General features: G+C 40.3%; 1 protein-coding gene across 2 annotated transcripts in view; it reads right to left on the reverse strand.

Annotated features, from left to right (window-relative positions):
- MTCL2 (microtubule crosslinking factor 2) overlaps positions 1–27045 on the reverse strand; it is an 89474-nt gene that overhangs the window by 36222 nt on the left and 26207 nt on the right. For both annotated transcript variants that reach the window (XM_020782410.3, XM_020782411.3), the window contains exons 2-3: positions 21047–21271; positions 9567–9725 (exon numbers count right to left, since the gene is read on the reverse strand). In XM_020782410.3, coding sequence (XP_020638069.3) covers positions 9567–9725; positions 21047–21271 — 384 coding nt within the window. The remainder of the gene's footprint in view (positions 1–9566; positions 9726–21046; positions 21272–27045) is intronic.

The raw sequence follows: 27045 nt of genomic DNA on the forward strand, positions 1-27045 counted from the left end.
CCAATGTGAATTTTTCATTCCACCATAAGAATGTGTGTGCCCTCTGCAGGAGTTAATTTACATTCACCAGCAAATGGTGAGTGGCCGTGTTAGCTGGAGATGATGGGGGCTGTAACTTGATCTGGAAGGATGTCACTTTGAAGAAAGCTGCCTTAGTGAAATTGATAAGGCTTTCTCTGAACCATATCAATTTTTATCAGAAAATGGGGGGGGGGGAGTGAAAGCAAAACAGCAAGTATAACCAATGTGTAGCCTGCATAACTAACTTGTAAATCATCCAGAGAGTGCTTAAAGCGCTATGGGGCAGTATATAAGTAGCACGCGCATGCTTTGCTTTGTTTTGCTTTTTTTTTTTTCCCCTGACCTTGTCACTTTCACCAAAATCCAGAGACAGGGATGGACAGAATGCTGAAGGAAGTAGCAAAGAAGCAGACCTTTTGATCCAACTTGTACAATCCCTGAAAGCTGTGCCAAAAGCATGGCATAGTTAAATGACTGCAGCTTCCATGACAAAGAAAAGCAGAAACCATTTAGCATGGAGACTAATAAAGGTAAGGGATATCGTCTGATGCTTAAGATGTAACGGAAATGCAGTGAGGAAGAGGGAAAGAAGAAAAGTGTGTTTTGCCAAAAATACGATGCCACATCATAACAGAGGCTTGAATTGCTTCATAGAGGATTGAAACGCTTTGTCGCTCCTTGATCATACAGGCAGAGCCTGGCTATTCATACCCAAGAGACAGGCTTGCAGCTTGAAGAAAAGCATAAATCTTAAACACTCTGGCGGCAGCTTTACAGATGAACCATCTTTTGCAAGGCACAGAGGAACTCGAAGGATTCTTTCAAGCAAGCAGACAATCATCCACTGTTTCCAAGGCAGTCCGCTCCCCACACAAAGCATAATCTCTTCCTCCTATTCCATTTATGCAGTAAAAGGATGTTCTGAAAGGATCTGAACACTCCCGTTTTGTATAAAGATTTTCAAGCAACTAGAAGATCACATACATATGAAAATGTTCCACTCCTTCCTCATGCAGCAAGCAACAGGAAAAGCAAAATAGAAGTAAAAGGAACCTGTGTTCACTGATAATTGGAGGAGGCAGTTTCTGCCTCTTCACCTTTCATAAATAAATAAATAAAAATCAAAGACTTCTAAAGCAGAACAATGTTCAGGAGGCAAACTGGGAAGATCAGGAGATTCAATCTGCTTAACAAAGCAGATTGTACCATTCCTGTATTTTGTTCTTCCAATAAAACTGTGCTCACATACTCTCATTACAAGACATAGAAGTGATCCTGTGGGGACAGTAAGTACTGAAGCCATCATATCGTGCTTGCATTATGATGTATATACAGGAATTGACAGTTCCCTTCAATGAAACCTGTACTGTGAACCAAACGAGTACTGAGGGATGTGCTACGGTACTGCATATTCAGAACTGTATTTGGGCATATACTGTGTTTCCCTGAAAATAAGACAGAGTCATATATTAATTTTGGCTCCAAAAAACACATTAGGGCTTATTTTCAGGGGATGCTTTATTTTTTTCATGTACAACAATATGCATTTATTCAGATACAGTCATGTAATCTTCTGGTTGCTGCACAATGTTGCACAATTGTGGAGGGTAGGGTTTCACTTTGTTGTTGTTTAGTCATTAAGTCATGTTTGACTCTTTGTGACCCCATGGACCAGGGTTTCACTTAACTAGGGCTTATTTTTTGGGTACGGCTTATATTACAAACATCATGAAAAATCATACTGGGGTTAATTTTCAGGGAAACAGGGTATTAGTAATATTCTGAACTAAAATTTAGGGAAGAAATGCCTCACATCAAACAATGCACCTTAAAATGGGTCACCTCTTCAACCACATTCTAGGGAACTTGTGTCACATCTGAATTTAAGAGCTCAACTAGATTGGACCCAAAGCCTACCTAGTCCAGCATTCTGTTTCCCATATAGAGGCCAACCAAATGCTTAGAGGGAGCCAAGAAGCAAGATATAAGAGTAACAGCCTGGTCTGAATGTTGTACACAAGAACTATACAAGACATATTGTCTCTGGTGCTAGAGATGTTGTATAGCTATCATGATTCGCAGCCTTCAGCCTTATCCTCAATTATGACATGCCACTGTAAAGAAAAAGAATATTGCACTAGTTGGACAATTGACTTGATTCAACAGAGCTTATTATGTTCATTTGATGGGCAATAAAGGTTACCAACTGCTGTGACATATCCTTGGGAATCTGGAAGCAGAGTTGTGGCAACTGGGCTTCTTTCTTGTTAGGTTGAAACATTTTGCTACTCATACCAGTAGCTTCTTCTGTATGAGGAGAGTTGGTAGGAGATACCTGATATATCCACCACAGTTGGTTCCACTTCCCCCTTCTCTGAATAGGCTCCTTAGAAGGACAAAGTCCTTCTCCACCCATTGTCATGGGTCGTTAACAGTGGTCTTTCTGGTGGGTGTGGTCCTAATCTTTCTGGGGATGGAAGAAAGGGCAGCATGACAAATAGGAGACAGATTGTATCTAAGGCCTCCACCCCTGTTGAGTGAGGGATTTTTTTATATGCACATGTATGGCCTCCCTGACCCCTTTCTCAAACCACCTATCATCTTGGTCCAAAATTAGTACATCTTGGTAATCAAATGAGTGCTTCAAATGAACAAACACTGCTGATTGTGGTCCTGAGCCATTGCCCCTCATGTGCTGTTCTCCTGTTTAGCGGCTGTTTGGTTTCTCCAAAGTAAAGCTCCGAACACTCCCCTTTCCATTGGACTGCATATACTATATTGCCCCTGTTGTGTTTTGGTGCCTTACCTTACTGCCTTACTGTGTTTGTGGGTTTGAAGTATACTGGTATGTGGTTTCTTCTACCAAAAATCCTTCTGAGCTTTTCAGACACACCTGCCATGTAAAGAATGGTTTGAGAGCATACACATGCATATAGAAAGTCCCTCACTCAACAGGGGTGGAAGCTTTTATGTAGCCATGACCACCTGGTATGCTCACAGGCAATGAATAAAAATCACAACAGCTTCGAATGGAACCTCCAGAGACAGTATAATTACTAGATCCTAAGGACAATGAACAGCAGTCAGCTCTTGCCTGCTCCAAAGGAATGAGAATATTACAATAATTTAAAATTGAAACCTCCCATATCTGATTCATAATTTCTTTCTTCTCAGCCTCTTGCACCAACTTTTTGCCAAACTCTGCCTGAAAGAATATGTAAGTGTTTGTAGGTTAACAGGTTTTTTTTTAAATGGAGGGACCTGAGATAAAATCACAACTCACCCCAGGATCTATAGACACATCATCAAGACATGATCCCAGTTTATAAAGCTGGAACAAGATATGCTGCTCTTCCTTTTACTAACAAATCTCTCCCCTGATACATAAAATCTGGAATACAATTAGTTCTATTAAAACACACCCTATACTCAAGCGCTGAAAAACAATCTGTCTGTTCCATCCTCCAGTACCCACAGAAAGTGTTTAGCAAACTGAGTAGAGATACACATCCATAACTCATCACACAGGTCAGATCGATGCCCCTTGGACGCCTTTCTGTCCACAAATATAGAGCCAAAAACATTCACAAGCTGGTGCTAAAGCTCTATAGCCAAGAAATACAGCTATGAAACATGAGCCAGTCCTGAGCTGAGGCTCAGGGACATCCAGACCAGTCCTATTGTGGACAAACCAGTCCTATTATGGACAAATCTACAAAAGCCACAGCTTCCCCGCACTCCAAGCAACAAGCTACAGGTATTGTAGAGGCAAATGGCCCAGGGAGGGAAAAGCACATGAACAGAAGCTGCTTAATCCCAGCTCCAGCAGAAATCCTACACAGTTGTATCACAATGCTGACTGATCCCTGATGAGGTAGCGTGAGCCAGCCTTTCTAGCTCTTACCCTCTGACAAAGCAGAGAGAGAGAGAGAGACAGAGAGAGAACAAGGCAATGATCTAAGTCATATCAACACGAAGAGCACCAAACACAGCCATATATGTCACTCCTCCTTATTCTAACATTTCCCCTGCTGCATGAGACCTGCAACACAGCCAGTGCTATTAACATGCTTCTTATGAAGTAGGGGATTTAAGTTAATATGCATAACCAAAACCTTTAGAAGTTCCTTCTACAATAGTCTAAAAGGTCTTGTAGTGTTTTCTGACACTGCCTCTCTATATGATATTGCAACTCATACTGGCACTCTGCTTTGAGGGATACTCCTTTTCTGCCATTGCATCATCATGTTGTAATCATGTTTTCCAGCATCTGGAAGGGCTTGCATTCTTTGCACTTAAAGCAGAGGTGGGGAATGTGAGTCTCCAGACACAATTGGGCTGCACCTCCCTTCAGACACAGCTAACAGAGTCAACAGCATGATAAAGAAGGAGCTGCTGCCTAACAACATCTGGAGAGCCACATGTTCCTCAGCACTTCCTTAATAGATGCCGTGTATGTGTGATGCATGGTGCGAGAGCAGAAGGCACAAGGGACTAGAGGACTTCCAGCAGTTTGGGGTATGTGGGTTCTGGTGCCCTGCATGGCTCAGGCTTTTTTGTCCTGTGGCTACCAGAAGCAGAACTATGCAGTAACTGATCATATGCATGTGTGCACAAAGCAAAACAGAACTGACATTCTCCTTGCATGAGGAATTCGTGTGACAAAAAAGTTGTGCTTATTTATTTTCAAAGAATATACACAGCCATACTGCCAATGTATGTAAGCAGAGAAAAATTTCGCCGAGCCTGTGAACAACAGACAAATAGGGGATTAAAAAAAAATTAAACCCAAGAACAAATGGGGATTTTTTAAAAAGGAAATGCACCTGATTTCTTTCCAGGAAAACCTCCTGCCTACAGACATGTCTCAAAAGTGGTGCAGGGCAACTTGAGGATTATGGAGTCATCACAGCTTGGTGTCACCATGACCACAACTGCATTGCGTAATTGATTGCCAGCAGCACCAGACAGACTAGGCTGGGCTTGTTTTATTACTGCTTTTCCTTCCCTGCTGCTCTCAATGTGTTTTTATGCTGTGATTTGTTCATATTTGATAGCAAAAGCAAACCCATCTGATTAGACTTGACTGTTACCATGTTGATACTAACAGACATACACATAAGATCCCTTTCTCTTCCATTTCCTAGCTCAAGCATAAATAAGTTCTTCTGAATTCCTCCCTGTAAGACAAATGAAGCCACAGGTGCAAATGGCCATGTGCATGACAATTAATTGCCCTTTCCAACACTTATCCAATTATCAGAGATGCTCCCTCCAGCTGGAGAATAATCAGCACATAATCCCCTTAGGAACAACCCCCACCTCCACCCTCTGACAGTTCAAAGCCATCCTATATGTGTGCTTGTGCACGCCTGTTAGCAGGCAATAACAAAGCACTAGGTCTACCAACCTGCTCATCAAATACTATTGATTCAATAAATACAAAGTACCTGAAACTGCTTGGGAAACAAAGTAGACCCCCAGATTCATAGCACTTTTAAAAACATGCAGCTACTGCAAGCTCATATGTACTGTACAGGTTTCATAAATGTGTGATATCTTTCTTTACAGGAATCTACAACAGTGCTGTAATTGAGACCTTTGCCAAAGGAGAGGGAGCTATAAATAAGTTTGCTGGGAAATGTGAATTTCTTAAGGCATGTCAGCTGGATCTCATAGGCCATTATCATCCAAATATTTATACTAACTACACATTTTGAAAAAACAACCATTCCTGGGACAAGGAGTTTCCATGCATCACCGCAATTTTCTTGTGTGCTTATCTCAAACTACACATTCAAGAAGTGGCAGAGTCACTAAGAAGTTGAAGTAAGACCAGATGACCCGTCTTTGGTTAAACTGACAATTGTATGAGAAAGCGAGGTCATGCAAGCCCCCTTCCAATACAAAACGTGCAAAGGAGGCCATATTAGGAGTGGTGGCACATTGATAGCTCTGCAATTGGTATACATAACCCCCTAAATACTGCATTGATTGAATTTCTTTACCTTTACAGAAATTTTGTTCTGTATCCAAGTAGCCTCATTTTACTTGATTATCCTTTGATCTTCTTGCTTTGCATCAAAATCCATTGTGACTTCCAGATGATCCTGCTAGAGTCCTTTCCTGGTGGGAGACATTCTTCAGCATTCATTTATTTAGCAAGGTGTGCTGTTTTTGTTCTCCACAGCCTAGCCTTTTAGGAATAAGACCCTTTCTTGCAACTCAAGTGCTGGGACCTAATACCGTACCTGAAACCCCATATTGAGAAATGAGAGGCTCTGTATGTAAGCCTGAGAACTTTTCAAGAGACTGAATACCATAGTATTTATCCTGGGGTACCCAGGCAAGCATAGGGCAGAAAGTCAGCATCTTTTTTGTAACTTTCTATTCTCATTTTCTAAGCTAAATTTTTATCAGTAGAAGAGAGGAGGGAGTGACAACAGAAAGTAATATATATATTTGTTTAGTGGCATTATTGTGGGTTGTCTGTTCCAAACACATTGCTGATCGTTATTACTTTCTGTTGTCACTCCCTCCTCTCTTCTACTGATAAAAATTTAGCTTACCATATATATAAAGTGCAAATACTAAACCCAAATTATCTGTATGCAACACCACAGCTCAGGCCCCTTTGTCCATACATCACATGACTCCAATTTGGCACATCGGCCACAGGACACATTTCTCTTCCTCTCCATCACCAGTCTCTTACTGACAGCTCCTGTGCGTCTTTTCATTTACTATTCAGATCATGTGCTCTGGCTGCTCAGAAACCAATCTCATGCCCATTAGTCCTGCCTGCTGTGCAGCAGGGCACAACAGCCTGCCTAAAGAGCAGCACTGAAGGAATAAGCTACTAGCCATGTTCCAATACAGAAAGGGTAAGCAAACACTTCTAAGCTACCTGCCTGGAAACCTGCTTTCCAAATTTCTTAGACATTACAGCTAGAATATATACAAGCCCGTTTACAGTACAAAATTGCCCCATGCAATTGTACCAATGGACATGTAATTTCATGGATAACAAAATTATTGGGGAAACTGGGCTCTATGAGATCATCTATCAGCCAACTCCAATGTTACGACTGTCCTTCTTTCAGTAGTTATGATTTGGACAAATGGCTGTGGGTTTATGGTGTGCATTCATTTTTAAACTGCCCTTCTTCATACAACTGTACAGTATATCTCCAAGCACAACTGATTGGTAGAATGTAGCATCATAAACTGGCTGAATTTCCTAGCTAGAAAACCCTAGTCATCTGCAAAGAGAGAGTTGAGTTACTCAGAGAAATCTTTGGCACCAAAGTAAGCTGCACACACCTTATTTTGTTCATCATATTCATATGCCACATTTTCTTCCGTTAGTTTAATGCAACATGCTCAGCTTTCTATTTTATACTCACAACACCCAGTGCGGTTTGGTCATGCTGACTTACTGTCCCAAGACCACCCAGTTAGATTCATAGCTCAGTGAGGATGTCTCCCAAGTCTTAGAGCAAAACTGTAACCACCACAAGAACTGCTATATAGCTTAATACAGTAGTTTAGGTCGCTAGCTGCAGAGCCAGAGGCTAGCAGTTTGATTCCCCACTGTGCCTCCTTGACAGTGGCTGGATTTGATTATCTATAAGGTCCATTCTAGCTCTGGAGTCTAAGATTATTGTTGTTATCATTATTTTGCTAACAGGAAAAAAATTGCAATCTGCATCATGCACAGGACTCCCTGACATTGTCAACATAAATGCATGAGAGAGTTTCCTAAATGTTCATATCATTTGCTACAAATAATTAGTTTAATAAAGAATACAGTGCATCCAAACAGTTGGCAATGAAGTACTGCTCTGGAAGAGTTTGATTTTATAAGAGAAAGATAACACCAGAGCCTGTTGATCTTAGGCTGGGAAAGTTAACAGAGATTTTTTTTAATAATGCCAAAAAGAGCCAAGACAGTTGTCTGGCCCAGTTCCAACTAGGGTAATTCCAAGCTGCAGACACACTAACCTCCTGCTGTGATTGCAAGTGGATATCACATTCCTTTTGGCTTACTGCTCTTACCTCACACAGTTTAACTCTACAGCTCCAGTTTTTAGCAATTCTGTATGTACCAAGAGCTGGCTGATGTCCCTTAAAACAATCTTCTTGGTCAAGGATGGGGAAGTTTTGGTCTTCCATTCCCAGACACTCCAGATAGTATGGCCAATTATAAGGGACTATGGAAGTTGTAGTAAAAAACATCTGAAAGACTAAGGTTTACCAACCACTAGGCTTAGCGAGTGAATGCATCTGCTTTGTGAGCTTCACTACTGCTATATCAGTGAGCCCAAGCTATATTCATTGCTTCTTTGTTGATATACTTTGGTATTTATCTGCCATTTAATTATCATGCATAAATAAAAGGCTGTGAGATCTGGAGTGCATCATGGTAGAAGAGGAATGCTGACATATAAGACCCAGGACCTAATGCATATGAAACCTTTATTGATTCGACATCCATAAACATTCCTTCATTTTCATAAACTCTCTTCCAATAACCGTATGACAGCAAAACATAACATTAAATCTAAGACATGACTATACAACCACTTTGGTTTTTAGGAAGAGCAAGGAGTATGATGCTTTCCAATTACTGAAAACAAACACAAGAGCCAATAAAGCAGGCAAAGCAGAGTGGACACAACATATTTTTGAAGGTGAAGTGAGTGAGAAGCAGCAAAGAGAAAAGTGGCCTGAGAAACAGTAGTGTTTTGGTCCAGAAAATAAGCAGAAACCAGTGATTTCTCTTCCAGCAATTAATTCACTAATACACATATTCTTTGTGACAAATTATAATCCATATCAAACTATAAAGCAATGTCCTTCCTTTTGCATTCATGAAGATAAGCCATATAGACATCTAGGATAACTTCTCAAGGGCAACTTGCCTGCAGCAAGTTGTGGTTTGAAAGTGAAAAGATTAGCATGTGTGAAATCTTTTGACAGAAACAAAACACTGTTGGACTATTAATAGCCTACTGATATGCCTAGAGAGTAGGACTGGGATGTGCAAAATTGAGATCAACACCACTTTTCAAACATGAAGTTCATTGGAAGGCCCTGAGTGAATCCCTTCTACTCATCCTAACCCACCTCAGATACTATTGAGTTTTCCACATTGCTGTGGTCAATCTGTTGCCTAAGGTTGGTTTCAGCAAAAATGTGACTCCTCTTGCTATTTCTAGACACAATTTGAAAGTCCGATTATGACCGATAAAGAAGTATATGACTTAAGAACAAGCTACACGAAATGCCCAATTCTAAATTTGTTTTGTGTCTTATGATCTTTGAAGGAACTCTTTTCTTTGTTCTTAAACTTTTTTTATTATTATTGTTAGCTATTTGTTTTTATTTGAGTGATAACATTATTGGCCACTTTGAATGCCATTTTTGACACAAAGGTGAGATATAGACTCAACAGACAGTGAGACAGTTTTAAACTCTTTGGAGAAAAGGGTTAGTACAATAAATAATACAATCTATAAATGTCCTCACAGAAAGGCACTTACCTCCCTCAGCTTGTCCATCTCATTCTGCAGCACCTGCTTAGCCAACTCACTCTCAATGAGCCGCTGGCGCAAGTCCTCATTCTCTTCCTCCAGTTTAATCCGTTTTTTCTCCACTGCCTCAAGTTCATTATGGAGCCGCACAGAGACATCTTTGGCTACCTGTGGACACAGCAAGGGGCAGCATGAGACTAAGTCTCAAACCTGAAGTACGGTGTTCAGCTTCATCACCATCATTTCACACCAGTAGCAACACTGCGCTTGGGAATCTTCCGTTTCCAACAGGACAATACATCCCACCCAGAAAACCTCTGCTCAAAAACAGTCCTCAGCTCCAGGCACTAACAGTAGCCTCCCTAATTTAGGGAGGTAAAAACACTTCCTTAATTCAGACAGCATAGACAATCTATCATCCTCTGGATCTGGTTGGACTGCAATTCCCATATTCTTCACCACTGGCTACCCTGGCTAGGACACCTGGAAGCTGCAGTACAGCAAGATGTAGTGGGTCTCATATATTCTGCCTCAGGTTCAGAAAGAGTGAGCTGTTCTTCCAAAACATGCATTGACATCCCACACTGTTAATGAAGAACCCATGTCTGTTTTGAAGCTTGACTGAGCAAAAATTAGACAATGTTCTACAAGTAGATCTCTAGATTACTTGCAGTAGATCAAACTAGGATTTCTGATTTACACCTTTTTATCAATAACAACCTAAAGGCTCTCAAGCTCACCTTAAATAAGGCTGCTGAAACAAATGAAATTGGGAAGAGAATTTGTAAAAATAATTTTCAGATTGCATTTGTCTTCAAAAATTGGAGAATGAGAGATCTGCTCTTGTATCAAAATCCTGAGCACAGCTTTCAGAGGCACCTTTTGCCCTTCTTCAATGTGCACATGCATGTGGGTGATCACGGAACAAAGGAAGGCTAATTGCCTTAGAGAGAAAACAAAGGAGTCGACAGCGGATGTCCGAGCCAGCAGAGCCAACTGGCAACACCCTGAGAGCTCTTTTATTTACTTAGCATGATTACATAGTATGTTATGAGAGAAACAGATAGGATACCAGTTACCTAACTGTAACTAGGATTGGCTAAAATAACCCTTTGATCTTATGCTCTACCTCTAAGCAAAAGGGCAGAATAAGGGGTAACCCCACCTGCTGGCAGCTGCTGCTTTCTGCCAGAAGTGTATGTACGTCACTGGAACAGAATGCAGCTACAACTTTTAAGCAGAAGTTTCCCACTCATGTGCATATCTGCCCAAATGCAAAAGTGTGGCGCCATTTCCTGCTCTTATGTATATAGCTTTTATTTTAAAAAGGAGATCCCACAAACCTGAACTTTGCTTAGCTCTGCCTTATAGCATACAATTCACTTGTTTCATTTCTAAAATGCCTGAATTGTGTTTTGCTTTAACATGTATACTCAGCTATATAACTGGAAACGTTATCTATATAGCTTGTTTAATTTTTAAAAGATGAGAAAGTCTCTGACCTTGCAATCTAAAAAAAAAGACATCACACAAAAGGAAACAATAATGGAAAGGGAAAAGAAATACACTGCTTTGAGTTACACTGACACAATCATGTCCAAGATATAAAAAATTGGCCAGGATTCTATTAGCAATATATACTTCTGTTAAGGGAAATAATGCACATCTTGGTAGCAAATTGGTGCTCATTAATGAATGATGGTTGTATTTCTAGGCAGGAATGTGATTTGCCACCAACACTTATGCAATTTCTCTTACACAAACAATAGCATTCTGGCCATGGTCAAGTAATAAATTTACAGATTCCATGAGACACTTCTCATCCAATAATACTGTGCAACATCTCCTGTGGATAAATTTGCGTCCTGAACTTTGCAAGCAACATAGTGGCTTTGTATGTTTTAACAAGAAACTAGCACTGAAAGCAGAAACACAATAAGTCACACTTCTGGACTAATGTGCAAAAGTGTGATGAACATCCTTGGTCGGAGAGTATGTGATCTGTGCCTACAGGGAATATACACATCACTGTATTTGTACAAAAAAAGCAGACAAATGCAGAAAAGAACGTGTTCTTTCCACATTCACTTCATTTCCAATTGCTTGTTGTAAATGTGAGTACTGAGCGCCTCTCAATATTTCGGGTTTTTTTATTCTTTTATGCTGCAATGCACAGTTAAAAAAAACAAGAGCTTTTGCAAACCAGACCCACAGTGGTACTTTGAACACCAGTTTCTCTGGGTATAGGAGAGAAAATAACTGTCATAAACAAGAGAGGTTCACTCATGGCACCAGTGGGTTTTAGATATGTACATCAGAAGGTTTCAGAAATATCTCTGAATATGTATTATAGGCACTCCAGATGTAAATGCCTTCCATCAATACATCAAAATATACTGAAGTCATGTCCTGTTATTTTTTTCAGAATCTGCAACAGAAAGGGAAGCAAGCTCTTGGTGATACATTATTCTCCAAGGGTTTTCTTCCATGAATAAGAACAGAAGAGTCCCCTACACACACACCACTTGAATTAAAGATCATTGGTCAAAAATTAAAGGACGCGCCTTAGACAAACTCCTAACAAATTCACAAATCCTGGCATTAGGAACAGAGGACGTTGCCTCATGCTATTGAGTCAGACCACTACTGATCCATCTGCCTGGTATTATCAGCAGAGCCTCTCCAGGATTTCAGGAAAGATTATTTCCTAGTCCTCTCTGGAGATCTCTGGCATTTCTCTGATGGCCTCCCATCTAAGAATTAACCAGGGTTGATCCTGCTCAGCTTCCAAAATGAGACAAGATAGTGAAGCTGGTGTGATGTAACAGTTCAATAAGCAGCCTAGAGATTTTGGTAGCACCAGCTGCTGCCATAACAGAAATCACTAAGGATATTTAAAACCAAAATTCTCCATCATGAGCAGAGAAAACTCCCAACAAGTTTTGGAAACAGCATTCAGACATTTTGTGTACCATAAATATGGCAAGGAAGCACATGTTCCCAGGGCAGGTTCCTCAGCCTTGATGGTCTCTAGATGTGTAAGATTATAACTCTTTTTACCCAGAATGGCCAGCCAGGCTAGCTGAGGAAGATAGGTTTTATAACTCAACCCATCTAGACATCACCAAGTTAAGGAATACGAAAGTGACATTGTTGAGCAGCCTAAACTGAACCTCCAGCTTTTCAACACTCAGACTCTTGCTTCAACTCTCACTGTCAGAAGAAATTTTCAGAAATGGGGCACAGCAATGCTTTTCTTTCTGTTCAGTGGAGTATGGAGCACTGAATAAGAGGCTTCTCCTTTAACCCCGGAGGTGCTGGCTGAAATCCTGTTCCTTCATTATGCAAGCAGAAGGCAAATGACATAACATTTACACTCCTCCAACTGGCAATTAAAGGGTCCCCGCTGGGTTTCTCAAGACCACGCCAAGCCAGGCATGTGATGGAAAAATCCATATGTGTTAACACTTACAGTATTCTGTCCATAATTTCTTATTAATCTTGTTATTTAATGTTAATGATGGAAACTGCAGAACTGATCATCATCCTTACTTGCCCTTAGGGATGAAGTAGAAAGGAGTCTTTCCACAACAGACTCAATTCTAAAACTATGTACACCTGTATGGACAACTATTGCACACAGTATCGTTGTATGGCAGGTACTGTTTTGTTCTCCAGGACACTAGTCACTTGCGTATCAGGCAAAAATAAAAAAATAAAAAAAATAAAGAAAACATTGTGGCACCTTAAAGACTAACCACTATATTTCCATGTGAGTTTAGTGAACAGAGGGACGTGGTGGCACGAGGGACATGGTGGCGCTGTAGGCTAAACCGCAGAAGCCTGTGCTGCAGGGTCAGAAGATCAGCAGTCGTAAGATCGAATCCACGCGACGGAGTGAGCTCCTGTCACTTGTCCCAGCTCCCGCCAACCTAGTGGTTCGAAAGCATGCAAAAATGCGAGTAGATAAATAGGGACTACCACGGTGGGAAGGTAACAGCATTCCGTGTCTAAGTCGCACTGGCCATGTGACCACGGAAGATTGTCTTCGGACAAAACGCTGGCTCTATGGCTTGGAAACGGGGATGAGTACCACCCCCTAGAGTCGAACACGACTGGACAAAAATTGTCAAAGGGAACCTTTACCTTAGTGAACAAATCCTCAGAAATGTTTTTTTCTCCTTTATTATTATTTTCTTTTCTTTCTTTGCCTGATATGCTAGCAAAGACTAACACACAATTAAAACTACTAGATGGACTTGGTGTTTCTCCCTTCCTGGGATTCTAGTATAATTGCAAAGACAGGGAAGGCAGTCACTAAACTTAAATCCAGGATGATGCCTTCAGAGGATGTAGGCTCATTTGCCACCTTTTTGGAAAAGTACCCTTGGCATGGGTCTTCAACCACAACAGATGTGAAGATCAAAGTTGGAAGCAAACTAGTGCATTTCCAAAGTAACTGTGATGGAGGAGACAGGCTGGAAAAGAAAGCACACGGTGGAATATGGAAAGGAGAAACACACAATAACCCAGGATGTAGCTGATAGTAACAAAAGAGATTGCCCTGTGCTTCACCTTTTGCATTTACTTATACAAATCCCCACTTGTGTCCTGACTATACCGTTTCCCCACAAATAAGATGTAACATGAAAATAAGTGCTAATATGATTTTTAAGGACGCTTGTAATATAAGCTCTACTCCCAAAATAAGCCCCAGTTAAGTGAAACCCCACCTCCACCATTGTGCAGCAACCAGAAAAAGATATGACTTTATTTGAACAAATGTAAATTGTTGTACATAAAAAAAAATATCCCCTGAAAATTAAGCCCTAATGCATTTTGGAGCAAAAATTAATATTAATTAAAATATTAATATATTTAATATATTAAAATATATTTAATAATTAAAATAATTTTAATTAATTTTTTAGTATTTTAATTCCCTGTCTTACTTTCAGGGAAACACGGTAGGAACCGAAAACTGAGTTAGCAAAGGTCAAGTAGCACCATAGCTACTCAGAATCACCTTAGCTTGAAGCTCGAAGAACACCATGAAGGAGGAGAAAAATCATTCATTATGTCCTATTCTTCTTGCAAGCAAAACCTTTACTTGTGGTGAAGGCTAAGGCAACTGGGAGGCAGCTGTTAGTGGCTTCAGGGGAAGAGGACAGAAGAAAAATGCAGCCTGACAAACATATGGGAGCTATCACGCCACATCCAGCTCAGAGGAGAAACAATCCATGCAGTGACCAGTCCGGACAAAACAAGGGGGTGGAGGGAGCACAATATATGCCACATTTCAAATCCTGGATGCTCTTTCCAAATGCAATGTACCTTTATTTATTTATTTATTTTATTTATTTTATTTCTATCCCGCCTATCTGATCGTATTAGACCACTCTAGGCGGCTTTATGTTGCTATATAAGAATCGACTTCTGGATCACACACAGGATAGCAAAAATTGTAACATTTCAAGTACTGTATCCCTAAAAAGCCTCATTTTCATATGATTTAGGTTCAGCAATGGTCTATTTATGTATCATTAACAGAGGATACAGATTACTCAAAATTATAACATTTCTAATGCTTTCAACATTTCCAATATTTCTAATTTATTACTTTGTATTTTCATATTCATTTAATTATTTATTTATAATAATGCCACTCTTTGTACCTTTTACATTTTTTTTCAATTAGAATATGTATCGTCTCCTATGCACATAGCTATGCACAGCAGTCATGCTGGACACAGCACACTTGCAACTGGACCACACCATGCTCTACAGCAGCCTCCTCCAACCTGGTGCTCTTCAGAGGTGTTGAAGCAAAACTCCTATCATGCTCAGTCAGAACAGCTTGATCACATCGGCTTTGGATGGCGACAGTTGTAGTCTACCACATGGAGGAAAAAGGATGCTTTACAGGTAAACTAGTAGGCTCATGGCTGTCCTGATTCAATAAGCTGTGTGCACTTAGAGAGGTTTCACTTACAAAATGATTTAACCTCAGAACAGCACCAGAAATGAAGATACAAAACTCTCGGGCATATTGGAGCATGTTGCTAACCAATTAGAGGCAGACATGCTTAAGATGGAAAAAAAACAGCCTGTTCTTAAGCCTTTGGCTCCTTTTAAGGAGCTAATAAAAAGGATCCTGGAAATTGAAAGAATGGAAAAAGGATAATTAACAAAACTGCTGGGGTAGTTCTGTATATTCTGAAGCAAAACTGGGAGAAAATACACATTCTATTATTCTCGTTAAATTTAAAGCAACAGGCTGTCATTTTGTAGACTTGCCACAGTGCCAGAAAATCTCTGAGTAATGTCTGACACAAAAATATGTGGCAAATTTCAACTTCAGATTTTTAAGAGCCACCAGTTTTTGCAGGTCCAAAATAAGGAGGGTTTTTTTTTTACAGGCAGCAAAATAAGAAGGTTTTTTCAGCCCCTGGCCAGTGGGCAGTCTGTATTCATCTTAGCAGGATATAAACTGCCCGGTCCTGACCAAGGAGCTCAAATACTGTATTTCACATGCATAATCTCAGTAAGTACAACTTATTATCCCTACACTACATCTGGGGGCAGGGCAGAGGCTGAGAACTGGGGATTTGCCAAAAACCACTTTCTGAGTTCACAACTAAAATGAGTTTAGAACCAGAGGGTACTGGCACTTTGCTCAGGTACTAAGCCACCACTCTAGCCCTTATATTCGAAATCCTAGAAGCAAACCTTAAATGTATGGATATCTGTGGAGTTTTCCTGCCACCAGAGATGCAGCATTTGGAAGCACTGTTTTGACAACTGCTCTGCATACCAAAGGTCAAAGTTTCAAGTTCTTGCATTTTTAGTTAAAAGTTTCAAATATCAGGCAATGGGGAAAACCCTTTTGCAGGAGGCACCAGAGATCTACTGCAAGTCAAAGCATATCTACTGACTAGACATACAGCTTCAATGAAAAAAAAAAGGATTTTCATAATTTGAATTGCCTTCTGTTAAAAACACAAAAGGGATAGAATTAAGAGTTGATTACATTCTTCCAGTATGTTTCAGCATACAACAGCAATTTCTTTTCTGCACTCCTCAAAGTAGTACTGGTTGGGCACAGGAAGCACTGAAAGGAGTTGAAATTTTATTTAAAAATACCCAAGGAAACAAAACTCAGATCTCAGTATAGAAGCCTTTACTTCTATAAAGTGGTTAAGCTGTTTTTGCTTCAATCCTTGATAATAAATTTGGTCTTCCTGCAGCTCCTTTTTTCCCCCTGAGTGTGGTAAACAGGCTAAATTTTTACTCCTCAAGAGAAACCATAAAAACTCTTGTTGGAAACCCAGGAAGGCTCTTCTCCGTATTGACAATACTAGGCAAACAGGCCCATCATTTGAGACTACTGCTGGATAGCTCAGTGGGTTGAGAATTTGATTCCACACTGTGCCTCCTTTATAGAGGCTGGACTCAATGATCCATAGGGTCCCTTCCAGCTCTGCAGCGCTAAGATTTTAAGATCTGATTCAGTCCAACGCAACTTTGTATGTTGCCATATACAACATACAAACAAATCTCACTGGGACACCAATAGATTCCCCCCTTGGCAGAACTAGATCTGGAAATTTCCATATACTAACAGTTCTGATCAAGAGAGACCAAAGCACTACTGTGCCGATGGGTAGAAAGATGCCAGAACAGGATGGTAATGTAAGCATAGCAGAGTTTTAACTACCTCTCCCCAGTGGATGCCATCTCTGTTTTATAGGTCCCCAGCAGGTGTGGATGGTGGCTATATTTGTGTTTAAGCAACCATGCAAGCCTGTCCTCTTAATTATAGAGCAGTTAGTGGTGGATGCTTGGGTGGAGATTGTCATCAGTCACATGTGGCTTACTTCATTCCAGGATCAGTCATTTTCTGGTGCCTGGGGCATTTGGCAGAAGACACACTTCATTGTGTAAAGGCCTCTTCTTGGTTCAGTTTCAGGTTTTGTTCAACTCCTCACAGCAAGAATGAAAAAGCATTTTGCAGCCAAAGAAAAGTGACATGCCAGTGTAACTGGAGAGGCTGCTGCACCCAACTCTCTGTGAGGTGGAACCAATCCAAACATAAAGGCCGTCTATTTAAGAGTTTACAAACAGAAAACCAGGAAAAATGGTGTGCATTAATTTTATTTCCCTCCTTGAGTTGGCTAATGTTGGAAAGCACAAACTTGAAAAGTGAAAATAGCTTAACAATTGATTTTACAAGGGAAATGGCATACTTCTGCACTGGTTTTCTAGAGAAGTCTTTCTCTGGATGTTATTACTATTTTCTCTTTTGGTCTCTCAGGCAACCCAACTGATGCAGGTGGGCAGAACACAACCTGGTTGGTCAGTTCATTTAAAAGTTTAGCCAGGCGAATTGGCAAAACAAAAGTTATGTCTCTTATTGCCAGGATAGAAGGACCACAAGAGGCGAAAATCCTCACACAGCATAGTGTCAGTGACCCCATCTTAAATTATTCTCTGTTAAAACCACAGTATAAAAGTCTAGAGAATAAGATATGTTACAATACAGTAATTCTGTTCCCTGGAACAAGGCTACTCAATTCCACCTCCTCTGCAAATGATCCAACCTGTACCTAGTCTAGAGAATCACAGAGGGTCCCCATGACAGCAACATCTCCTTGGTGAACTTGCAGGTTCATCATTAACTAGAAAGGGGAGGAACAAGGAATTTGCTGAGAATTTAAATCCACTGAGAGGAGATTTAGTGAATGCTAACTGTGCTGGACAGTTAAGAAAGTCACACTCAGAAAATGGTAAAGGGTCTAAAACTAAAGCATCTTGCTTTCTGGAATCATGGGGAAACAAATCCATCAAGATGTGGGCACAGTTAAGTATCCAGTCTGTTTTTCCTAGCAGTCTAATTTTCCCTAGTTCCTTCTCCTCTCATTCCAGTCACACCACCCAATAGGGATGTGCCGGACATGTTACAGGATGTCTTTTCCTGCCTTTTCCTACCCCAGCAGCTTGTGCTTCCAATCCCTATCGACATACTTATACCATTAGATCAAAATGTTGTAGCTGAGAGACCATAGCAACAGAGCAAGTCTTAGAAGCAGCAAGAGAAGCAGGATTCTCCAACAGCCAGTGTTGCTATGCAATGCCAAGAAAGTGCCACACTAAAACAGCACATGCTGCACCACCCAGCTGGCCTGTACACTCATCATGAACTAGCTAAGGTCTGCAGGCAGCTCAAGGGAGGGGCTTGGCCTCTTTGGTCAGCTGCTTAGTTCTCATGATTGTAAACTGAGCTGATGAGAAAGCATATTCTTGCAGCTAGCCCCTTTTCCTGGCCTGCACATTTTCCAGGAGCATAAACACTGCAATGGAAAGAGACTGGAAGGGGAATGAAGGGGGAAACGTAGAAGAACAGAGACAGAGAGCCAAACTGCAGTAGAGATTTGAAACGTCTTGCACTAGATCCTTCCAAATGCTCAGATCAGGGAGGCTACAGTCTTTAAAAAACCATTATAGTTCCAAGCACTGGATCAAAGGCTGCAGCGATTGCTTAGGAAAACCAGGTTCACATTCACCTGCAGCTACAAAATTCATGGTGTTGCCATCAGTAAATTATGTTTTCAGCTCACAACAACCTTGATGGGTAACAATTTTCTACAAAAAAAACACCAATAGTGCCTTCTCCACAGAGAAGGGATAAGCAATGCTCTAAAATCCATTCTGCAGTACATGCTATGAAATACTATACCAGTCTCTTCCTAATAACCCCATGCAAAATCCCACAGTGAACTCAGCTGAAATGAAGAACTGAAGGATGTCTATTGATCAAAAAGAATGTTAAGCACAGCAAGTTCCCATTCGTTCTCACTGCCAAGGCTAGAACCAGAGAGATCCAAGATATCTGTGTTGTTGCCTCTCTGCTTTCAAAAGAGATCAGAAGGGGAGTGGGCAAATTGTGGTCCTCTAGATTGGTTAATCTGCAGATCCCATCATTCCTCGCCATTGGCTATGCCAGCGAAGACTCAAAGGAGCTGCAGTTTAAAAATACCTGGAGGGCCACAGCTTTCCCAGCCTTGATTCAGCATTCTCCACGGACTTTAAAGTTTACCTTCACAATCAGAACAGCAAGAACTATACTTTAGAAAGCTTAAAATTTTACGGCATTGAGTTCTACAGCCAATGCCAATTTCAATTATTCATAGAGTGGAATCCAGAATGAGGAAATACACAAACAGTGGTATCTTCTGCTTCCTCTCATTCCCACTACACAAGGCAAACAGATAGCTTGAGCCTACTTTCCCAGAACTCCATTTATTTCTGTTTACTCACTTGATGTTATCATGCCTTAATTGACTAGGAAGAGGTAGACAATGTTTACGCAAAGAAATTCAAGCATCATAATTTGTGCCACTAAAATATCAAACAGTAACATCACACACTCTTCCAAGAGAACATCCTTGGCTCTCCCCTAGACCAGGATGTTACCCAGATTCATTTATTAGCAGGTTATTTAAGTAACTTTTCTTCCAAATCACATGGTCTGTCCCAAATATCTGGGGGGTGGGGGTGGACAGAGCACATACTTTCCATGTACAAGAACCTACATTAAAACCCCATGGTCTCCAGTATAAGGAACAAATATATTTGAACTGGAAATGGTCTCTACCTGAAATCTTGAAGGAATACCCACAGTTAGAATTGCCAGTACCAGATCTCATGAATCAATTGCCTAATATAGTACAGTGATACAGGGCATACATTTTACAGCACTTAATGTTTCTGCAGAGAATTTCCTGTTTTTGTTGTTGTTGTTGTTTGCTTGTTTGTTTTTAAATATTTCATAAAATTCATCAGTAACACTGAAAGCCAAATTGCTTGAATCTGAAAGTGAACTAACAGGACAAGTTCTATAGAGGGTGACAATGAAACTGGAAAGGCCTCAATGACCTTAGTGGAAAAGAGTTCCACTGTTGGAAGTACTGTAGACCAGAATGGACCAAAGAATGTCAAACATAACTTGCTAGGCAGGCTAAAATTAGTCTACCAACAATTCTCAGTGGCTTTCCTCCTTAATTTTTATTTTAATAGTAAAGGATGTACATTTTGTTGTAATAATTTAAAAACAATTTATTCTAACAAAAAGCAATTTCTGCATACGTATTTGAATGTATTTGAATGTAATATTTAAAAAAACATTAAGAGTACTTTCTGTTTTCGTCTAATTAAATGGATCAATTGAAATAATTTGGTTTATTTGATCATTAACCTTTGTTTTTTAAAATAAAAACAAATCATATAAACAAATTACTCAAGTACAATCTACATAGGAATCTGTAAATTTTTGCAAAACATATCTGGAAAAATTTGCCATAACAATTTTTTTCTAAGAAACCCCCAACATTGGCATAATACAAAGGGGCTCCTTACATCTCGCACCCATTCATTCACCTAACGCCTTCCTCATGATGGGAGGAAAGGAAAACTCATAAGCACAACTGTACCTTGACATCTTGTTCAAGACTGTGGATGAGCTCTCCATCCACCTGGCCAGTCTGTGCCACAGGGAGGCTACGTCGCTCAGCTTTACGGAGACGATACTGCAGGATGCGGCAAGTTTTACTGGCTTGGTCTAGTTGCTGCCGGAGCTCCTGTAACTGATAAACATCTTCTTCCATGTAGACATCTCTCATCTCCAGCATCTCAGCACGTAATTCCTCAATCTCATCCTGCAAAAGACAACATTATAGTCAAATGGTGAACAGAACAAATGCTACAAAGCTTGCACATAAAATATATTTTATCCCCTCCCCCACAGAAAAGGAACAAGAGTGGAAGAGGCACTTAATGTATATGTGGGTGTGCATGTGTGCATGTTTTATTTTAAATAGCTAAGATTTTTTAAAAGTTTAACTGATGTATAGCCCCTTCTTTACAAAACAGTCTAGGATAGAGGCAATGGTTGTTTTGGACACAATTCATAAGAAGTGAACATGAAGTGAGATTCTGCTTATATACAAGTGCAGTAGTGCCTCACAAGACAAACGCCTCGCGGGACAAAAAAACTGCAAGATGAATCTTTTTTTCGATCACTATGGTGCCTCGCAAGATGGCTTCTTCTATGGCCGTGCTTCACAAGACTTTTTTTCCTGCGACAGATGCCTCGCAAGACGAAAAAATTTCATTCGTCTTACAAGGTTCCCATAGGAATACATTGCAATGCATTCCTATGGGAAATCGCTTTTCGCAAAATGATTTTTTCGCAAGACAGCGCTACTCGTGGAACGAATTACATTCGTCTTGCGAGGCACCACTGTATTCCCTGTTTAATATTAAACATTTACTATTTTTCTAAAACAATGGCAACAAAAGGATAATTGCATATTTAATATTTATCATCATTTCAGTTTGAATATAATTTCTTGTTTTGTGCTCATCTGTACATATATGTCATAAGTGGCAAAGCCTGCAACAAATAAGCAAAGATTTCTCTACTAATGCTTTTCTCTCTCTGGATAATTCATACCAAAGACAAAAAAATTAATATATCTTCTACTTTTCTGTCAGAAATTAATTATCACTTCTAAACACATTTTTCATTGAAGTAACTGCCAATAGTCTAGAAATAATTCCAGGACAGCAATAAGAAAAATCCTGCATACTCCTAATTAGAGTGCTACAGCATTCAGAATGACATTTAGACAAACAAGGAATAGGAGAGATTAACAGTCACAAACAAGCAGTGCACAAACAGCACCACTGGAGTCACATGCAGAATTTAGCCATTTACTATGCGCCCGAAGCTAAGGAACACCATTCACTTTCTCTCCTAACCCATAAAGATGACATATGGGGAAGGCAAATACATTTCCCAGCATATACACAAATGAATGGGTGGCCCACTGGATGTAGGCTTTAAGATTTAAATTATGTGCACCCATTTCATAAGGAAAAGATGGTGGGAATTCCATACCTAAGACTGTGAAATCATTTGCAACCTAAAGAATACTGTCAATGCGGATCCAGCTAATTAGACCATGGAGACTGGAAACAAATGCATTGATCCACTACATGAAAGACTAAGTAAAAGACTGCATAATAAGATAACAAGCTACACTCCACCAGCCATGGGGATCAAGGTTTGTCTTCCGAATCCATAACAAAACTGTCCTTATACCTTCAAGGATGTTAAAGGGTGGCATTCTGCTTCTAGAACTAAGACATCTTTCCCAGATCAGCAGGAAGTTTTAGATGATTTCTGCCTCGAAATACCTCCTTTTTTAGACAGCTGGGAAGAGATTCCACACACAGCCTCCAAACTGGCTGGTATAAACCACTAACAGATACCTATATTAAATTATACAAGGCATTTTGCTCAGGAAATCTTTACGGATCATGCATTTCTATAAAATCTGTACTATATGTACACTGAGTATCTATACTATAAATATTTCTCACATCCACTGTGATACAGTTTGTGCACTAGAGCTCTCTAATAAATCATTGAGCCATGGCAGTCTTCTAAAGTGGTATCAAAGCACTGTGACTGTGAAGTACCTGTAATCTTTCTCTCCTTGGGTATCTATCTGTCACGCCCACAGCTATATATTTCAAATGGAATTCACAGCAAGATCCAGATTTAATTTATTATGCAGCCACCTATCATTTACAAGGGAAAACAGAAGCAAGAGGACACTGAATTTTGTTTCCATCAAGCCCTGCATAACTGTCATTAACAACAAAAATTGTTAACCTTTTCAATACTATCCAGTTAGCAGAGAAAAGCCTACAATAAAGTAGGATCTGAAGCACCTCATGAGTATCAGCCTAAAACTCCCGAAGTCTTTATCATTAGCTGTGCTGGCAGGATTTCTGAGAATTGTAGTCCAAGAACATCTGGGGACCAAGGTTGGAAGGCAATTGTCTAGACCACTGGTTCTTAACATTTGTTACTCAGATGTTTTTGGACTGCAACTCCCAGAAGCCTTCACCATGAGCTCTGCTGGCTGGGGTTTCTGGGAGTTGCAGTTCAAAAACACCTGAGTAACCCAAGGTTAAGAACCACTGGTTTAGACTCTAGACCAAGAATGGGTAAAGCATGGCCCTCTAGATGTTTTGGACTGCAACTGCAGTCATCCTTCACCATTGGCTATATGGTATAAGGCTAATGAAAGTTAGTGAGGCCAAAAACATGAGCACCTGCAAGGGCCTCAAGGAAGTCTTTCCAAGTGTTACAGAATGGGATAGTGAAGAGACAACCCCCCCCCCCAAAAAAAGCAAGCACTGTGAAAGGTAAAAACTAGTAGAGACAAATACTTGATTCTGCTATATGAAGTTCTTTGAGGCCAGATTCAGGCACGCATACCAGCTAACAAAAAATGCACTGGGAAATGATGGGATTTTGTGGTTAATCAAGAATGGGGTTTTCTAGGAAAGGCTTGGTTCAGAGCTTGGAACTATTACCATCATGGGCCATAGTTCTTCTGAGCCCATAGCCAGCATGGTGTCTAGCTCTACATTTGGGAATAAGCATGTCTCAAATGAAAATAGTCATAGCCACCTGACCAAGTTACCTACATACCCAGACCCTAAGAACAATGAGGTTCATAAATTGTTGTCCAAATACTGGAGCATACATAAACCGCATAACAGCATGCAAATTTCCATTCCTGTTCATTTTGGTGAGGTGCACACATGCATGCGCGCGCGCACACACACACACACACACAGAGAGAGAGAGAGAGAGAGAGCGCAAAACCATTAACCTTCCAAGGGTATTCTCTCCTTTTCAGATACATAAAACTAAACCTTCAGCTTTTCTAAATAGCCAGCTGATCTATTTTAACCAGTTCAGCAACCAGGACATCATTCTGACTCATTAGGCTCAACCACTGAGACCCTTGACAATCTATTCTAAAAGAATATCTCTAATACCAGAAGGAAGCTCAGTGTGCACAAAGAGCCTACAGCAAGGATGGTCTGAGATATATATTTATTTCTATAAATATTTCATTGGGCGATAAAGAGCAAACTGTGGGTGGAGATGGGATTCTCCTCCATGTACCATTTGGATGGCAGAAACAGCTAAACCAAAAAATGTAGGGCAGCCATAGAGGATATTTCCTAGTGAATAATATGTGTATAAATAGTTTATGAAGGGACAGGGACTGTTCATCTACAAAAGGTAGTCCACAGAAACCTAACATGCCTCAGAAGAGTTTGCAACCTTTGGTCTGCAACAAATAGAAATTGATAGAACTCATTCACAGGGCCAACAAATAAAGTTTTTCAAACAAATTCACTCTAAGCAACTCAAACACAATATATGCTGAAGACTATGCACATTATTGGCAGATCAAGAAATTTCATGAAATTTCTTAAGAAATTTCAGTATTTGGTTTTATAAACAAATACAGTGATGAACTATTTATGTAAATATCTATGCCTTTTGAAGAATAAACATTTGCAGACATATTTTATTTTCATGAGCACTAACAAAGTAGGTTTGGTTTTTTTTCTGCTTTGTCTGACTTCATGGGGAACAAGAACTGGAGTAAAACCCCTTGCTTCCTTTAAAAAGAAAAAGAATTTTTTTTTTTGAAAAGTCAAAATTACATGAAGAGAAATGTGTACTAACGGGGAACAGTCATCCCTAAGCAGAAAAATCAGAACTGTAAGGAACATAGTATCAGTTTATCTATTGTTGTTTAGTTCTTAAGTTGTCTGACTCTTCATGACCCCATGGATCAGAGCACACCAGGCCCTCCTGTCTTCCACTGCCTCCCAGAGTTTGGTCAAATTCATGTTGGTAGCTTCAATGACACTGTCCAACCATCTTGTCCTCTCTCGTCCTCTTCTTGCCTTCACATTTTCCCAACATCAGGGTCTTTTCCAGGGAGTCTTCGCCTCTCATCAGATGACTGAAGTATTGGAGCCTCAGTTTCAGGATCTGTCCTTCCAGTGAGCACTCAGGGTTGATTTCCTTCAGAATGGATAGGTTTGTTCTCTTTGCAGTCCAGGGGACTCTCAAGAGTCTCCTCCAGCACCACTATTCAGAAGCATCAATTCTTCGGCGGTCAGCCTTCTTTATGGTCCAGCTCTCCATACGAGGTTCTTTAATTGCTCCTCACTTTCTGCCATCAGAGTGGTATCGTCTGCATTTCTGAGGTTACTGATATTTCTTCAGACAATCTTAATTCCAGCTTTGAATTCATCCACTCCTGCCTTTCACATGATTTATTCTGCATATAAGTTAAATAAGCAGAGAGACAATATACAGTACAGCTTTGTCGTATTCCTTTCCTAATTTTGAACCAATCAGTTTTTCCATATCCAGTTCTAACTGTTGCTTCCTGTCCCCCATATAGATTTCTCAGGAGATAGATAAGGCGATCAGGCACTCCTACAGTATTTCTTTAAGAACTTGCCATAGTTTGCTGTGCTCCATACTCAAAGGCTTTTGCACAGTCAATGAAGCAGAAGTAGATGTTTTTCTGGAACTCTCTGGCTATCTCAATAATTGTGCGCATGTTAGCAATTTGGTCTCTAGTTCCTCTGCCCCTTCAAAATCCAGCTTGTACTTCTGGGAGTTCTCGGTCCCCATACTGCTGAAGCCTGCCTTGGAGGATTTTGAGCATAACCTTGCTAGCATGTGAAATGAATGCAATTGTACGGTAGTTGGAGCATTCTTTGGCACTGCCCTTCTTTGGGATTGGGCTGTAGACTGATCTTTTCCAATCCTCTGGCCACTGCTGAGTTTTCCAAACTTGTTGGCATATTGAGTATAGCACCTTAACAGTGTCACCTTTTCAGATTTTAAATAGTTCAACTGGAATGCCATCACCTACACTGGCCTTCTTGTTAGCCATGCTTTCTAAGGCCCACTTGACTTCACTCTCCAGGATGTCTGGCTCAAGGTCAGTAACCACACTATCTGGGTTGTCCGGGACATCCAGATCTTCCTGGTATAATTCCTCTGTGTATTCCTGCCATCTCCTCTTGATGTCTTCTGCTTTGGTTAGGTCCCTCCCATTTTTGTCCTTTATCATGTCCATCTTTGCACAAAATGTTCCTTTAACATTTCCAATTTTCTTGAACAGATCTCTGGTATTTCCCTTTCTATTATTTTCCTCTATATCTTTCAACTGTTCATTTAAAAAGGCCCTCTTGTCTCTCCTTGCTATTCTTTGGAAGTCTGCATTCCATTTTCGGCAACTTTCTCATCTCCCTTGCATTTTCTTTCCCTTCTCTTCTTTGCTAGCCTAGTGGGTTTTCCTACTTTCTTCAGTTTAAGCTTGAATTTTGTATAAGAAGCTGATGATCAGAGCCACAATCAGCTCCAGGTCTTGTTTCTGCTGACTGTATAGAGCTTCTCCATCTTTGGCTGGAGAGAACATAATCAATCTGATTTTGGTATTGCCCATCTGGTGATGTCCATGTGTAGAGTCGCCTCTTGTGCTGTTGGAAAAGAGTGTTTGTGGTGACCAGCTTGTTTTCTTGACAA

This window comes from Pogona vitticeps, chromosome 4 (genome assembly GCF_051106095.1).
Source record: "Pogona vitticeps strain Pit_001003342236 chromosome 4, PviZW2.1, whole genome shotgun sequence".
In the NCBI taxonomy this organism is placed as follows: Eukaryota; Metazoa; Chordata; class Lepidosauria; order Squamata; family Agamidae; genus Pogona; species Pogona vitticeps.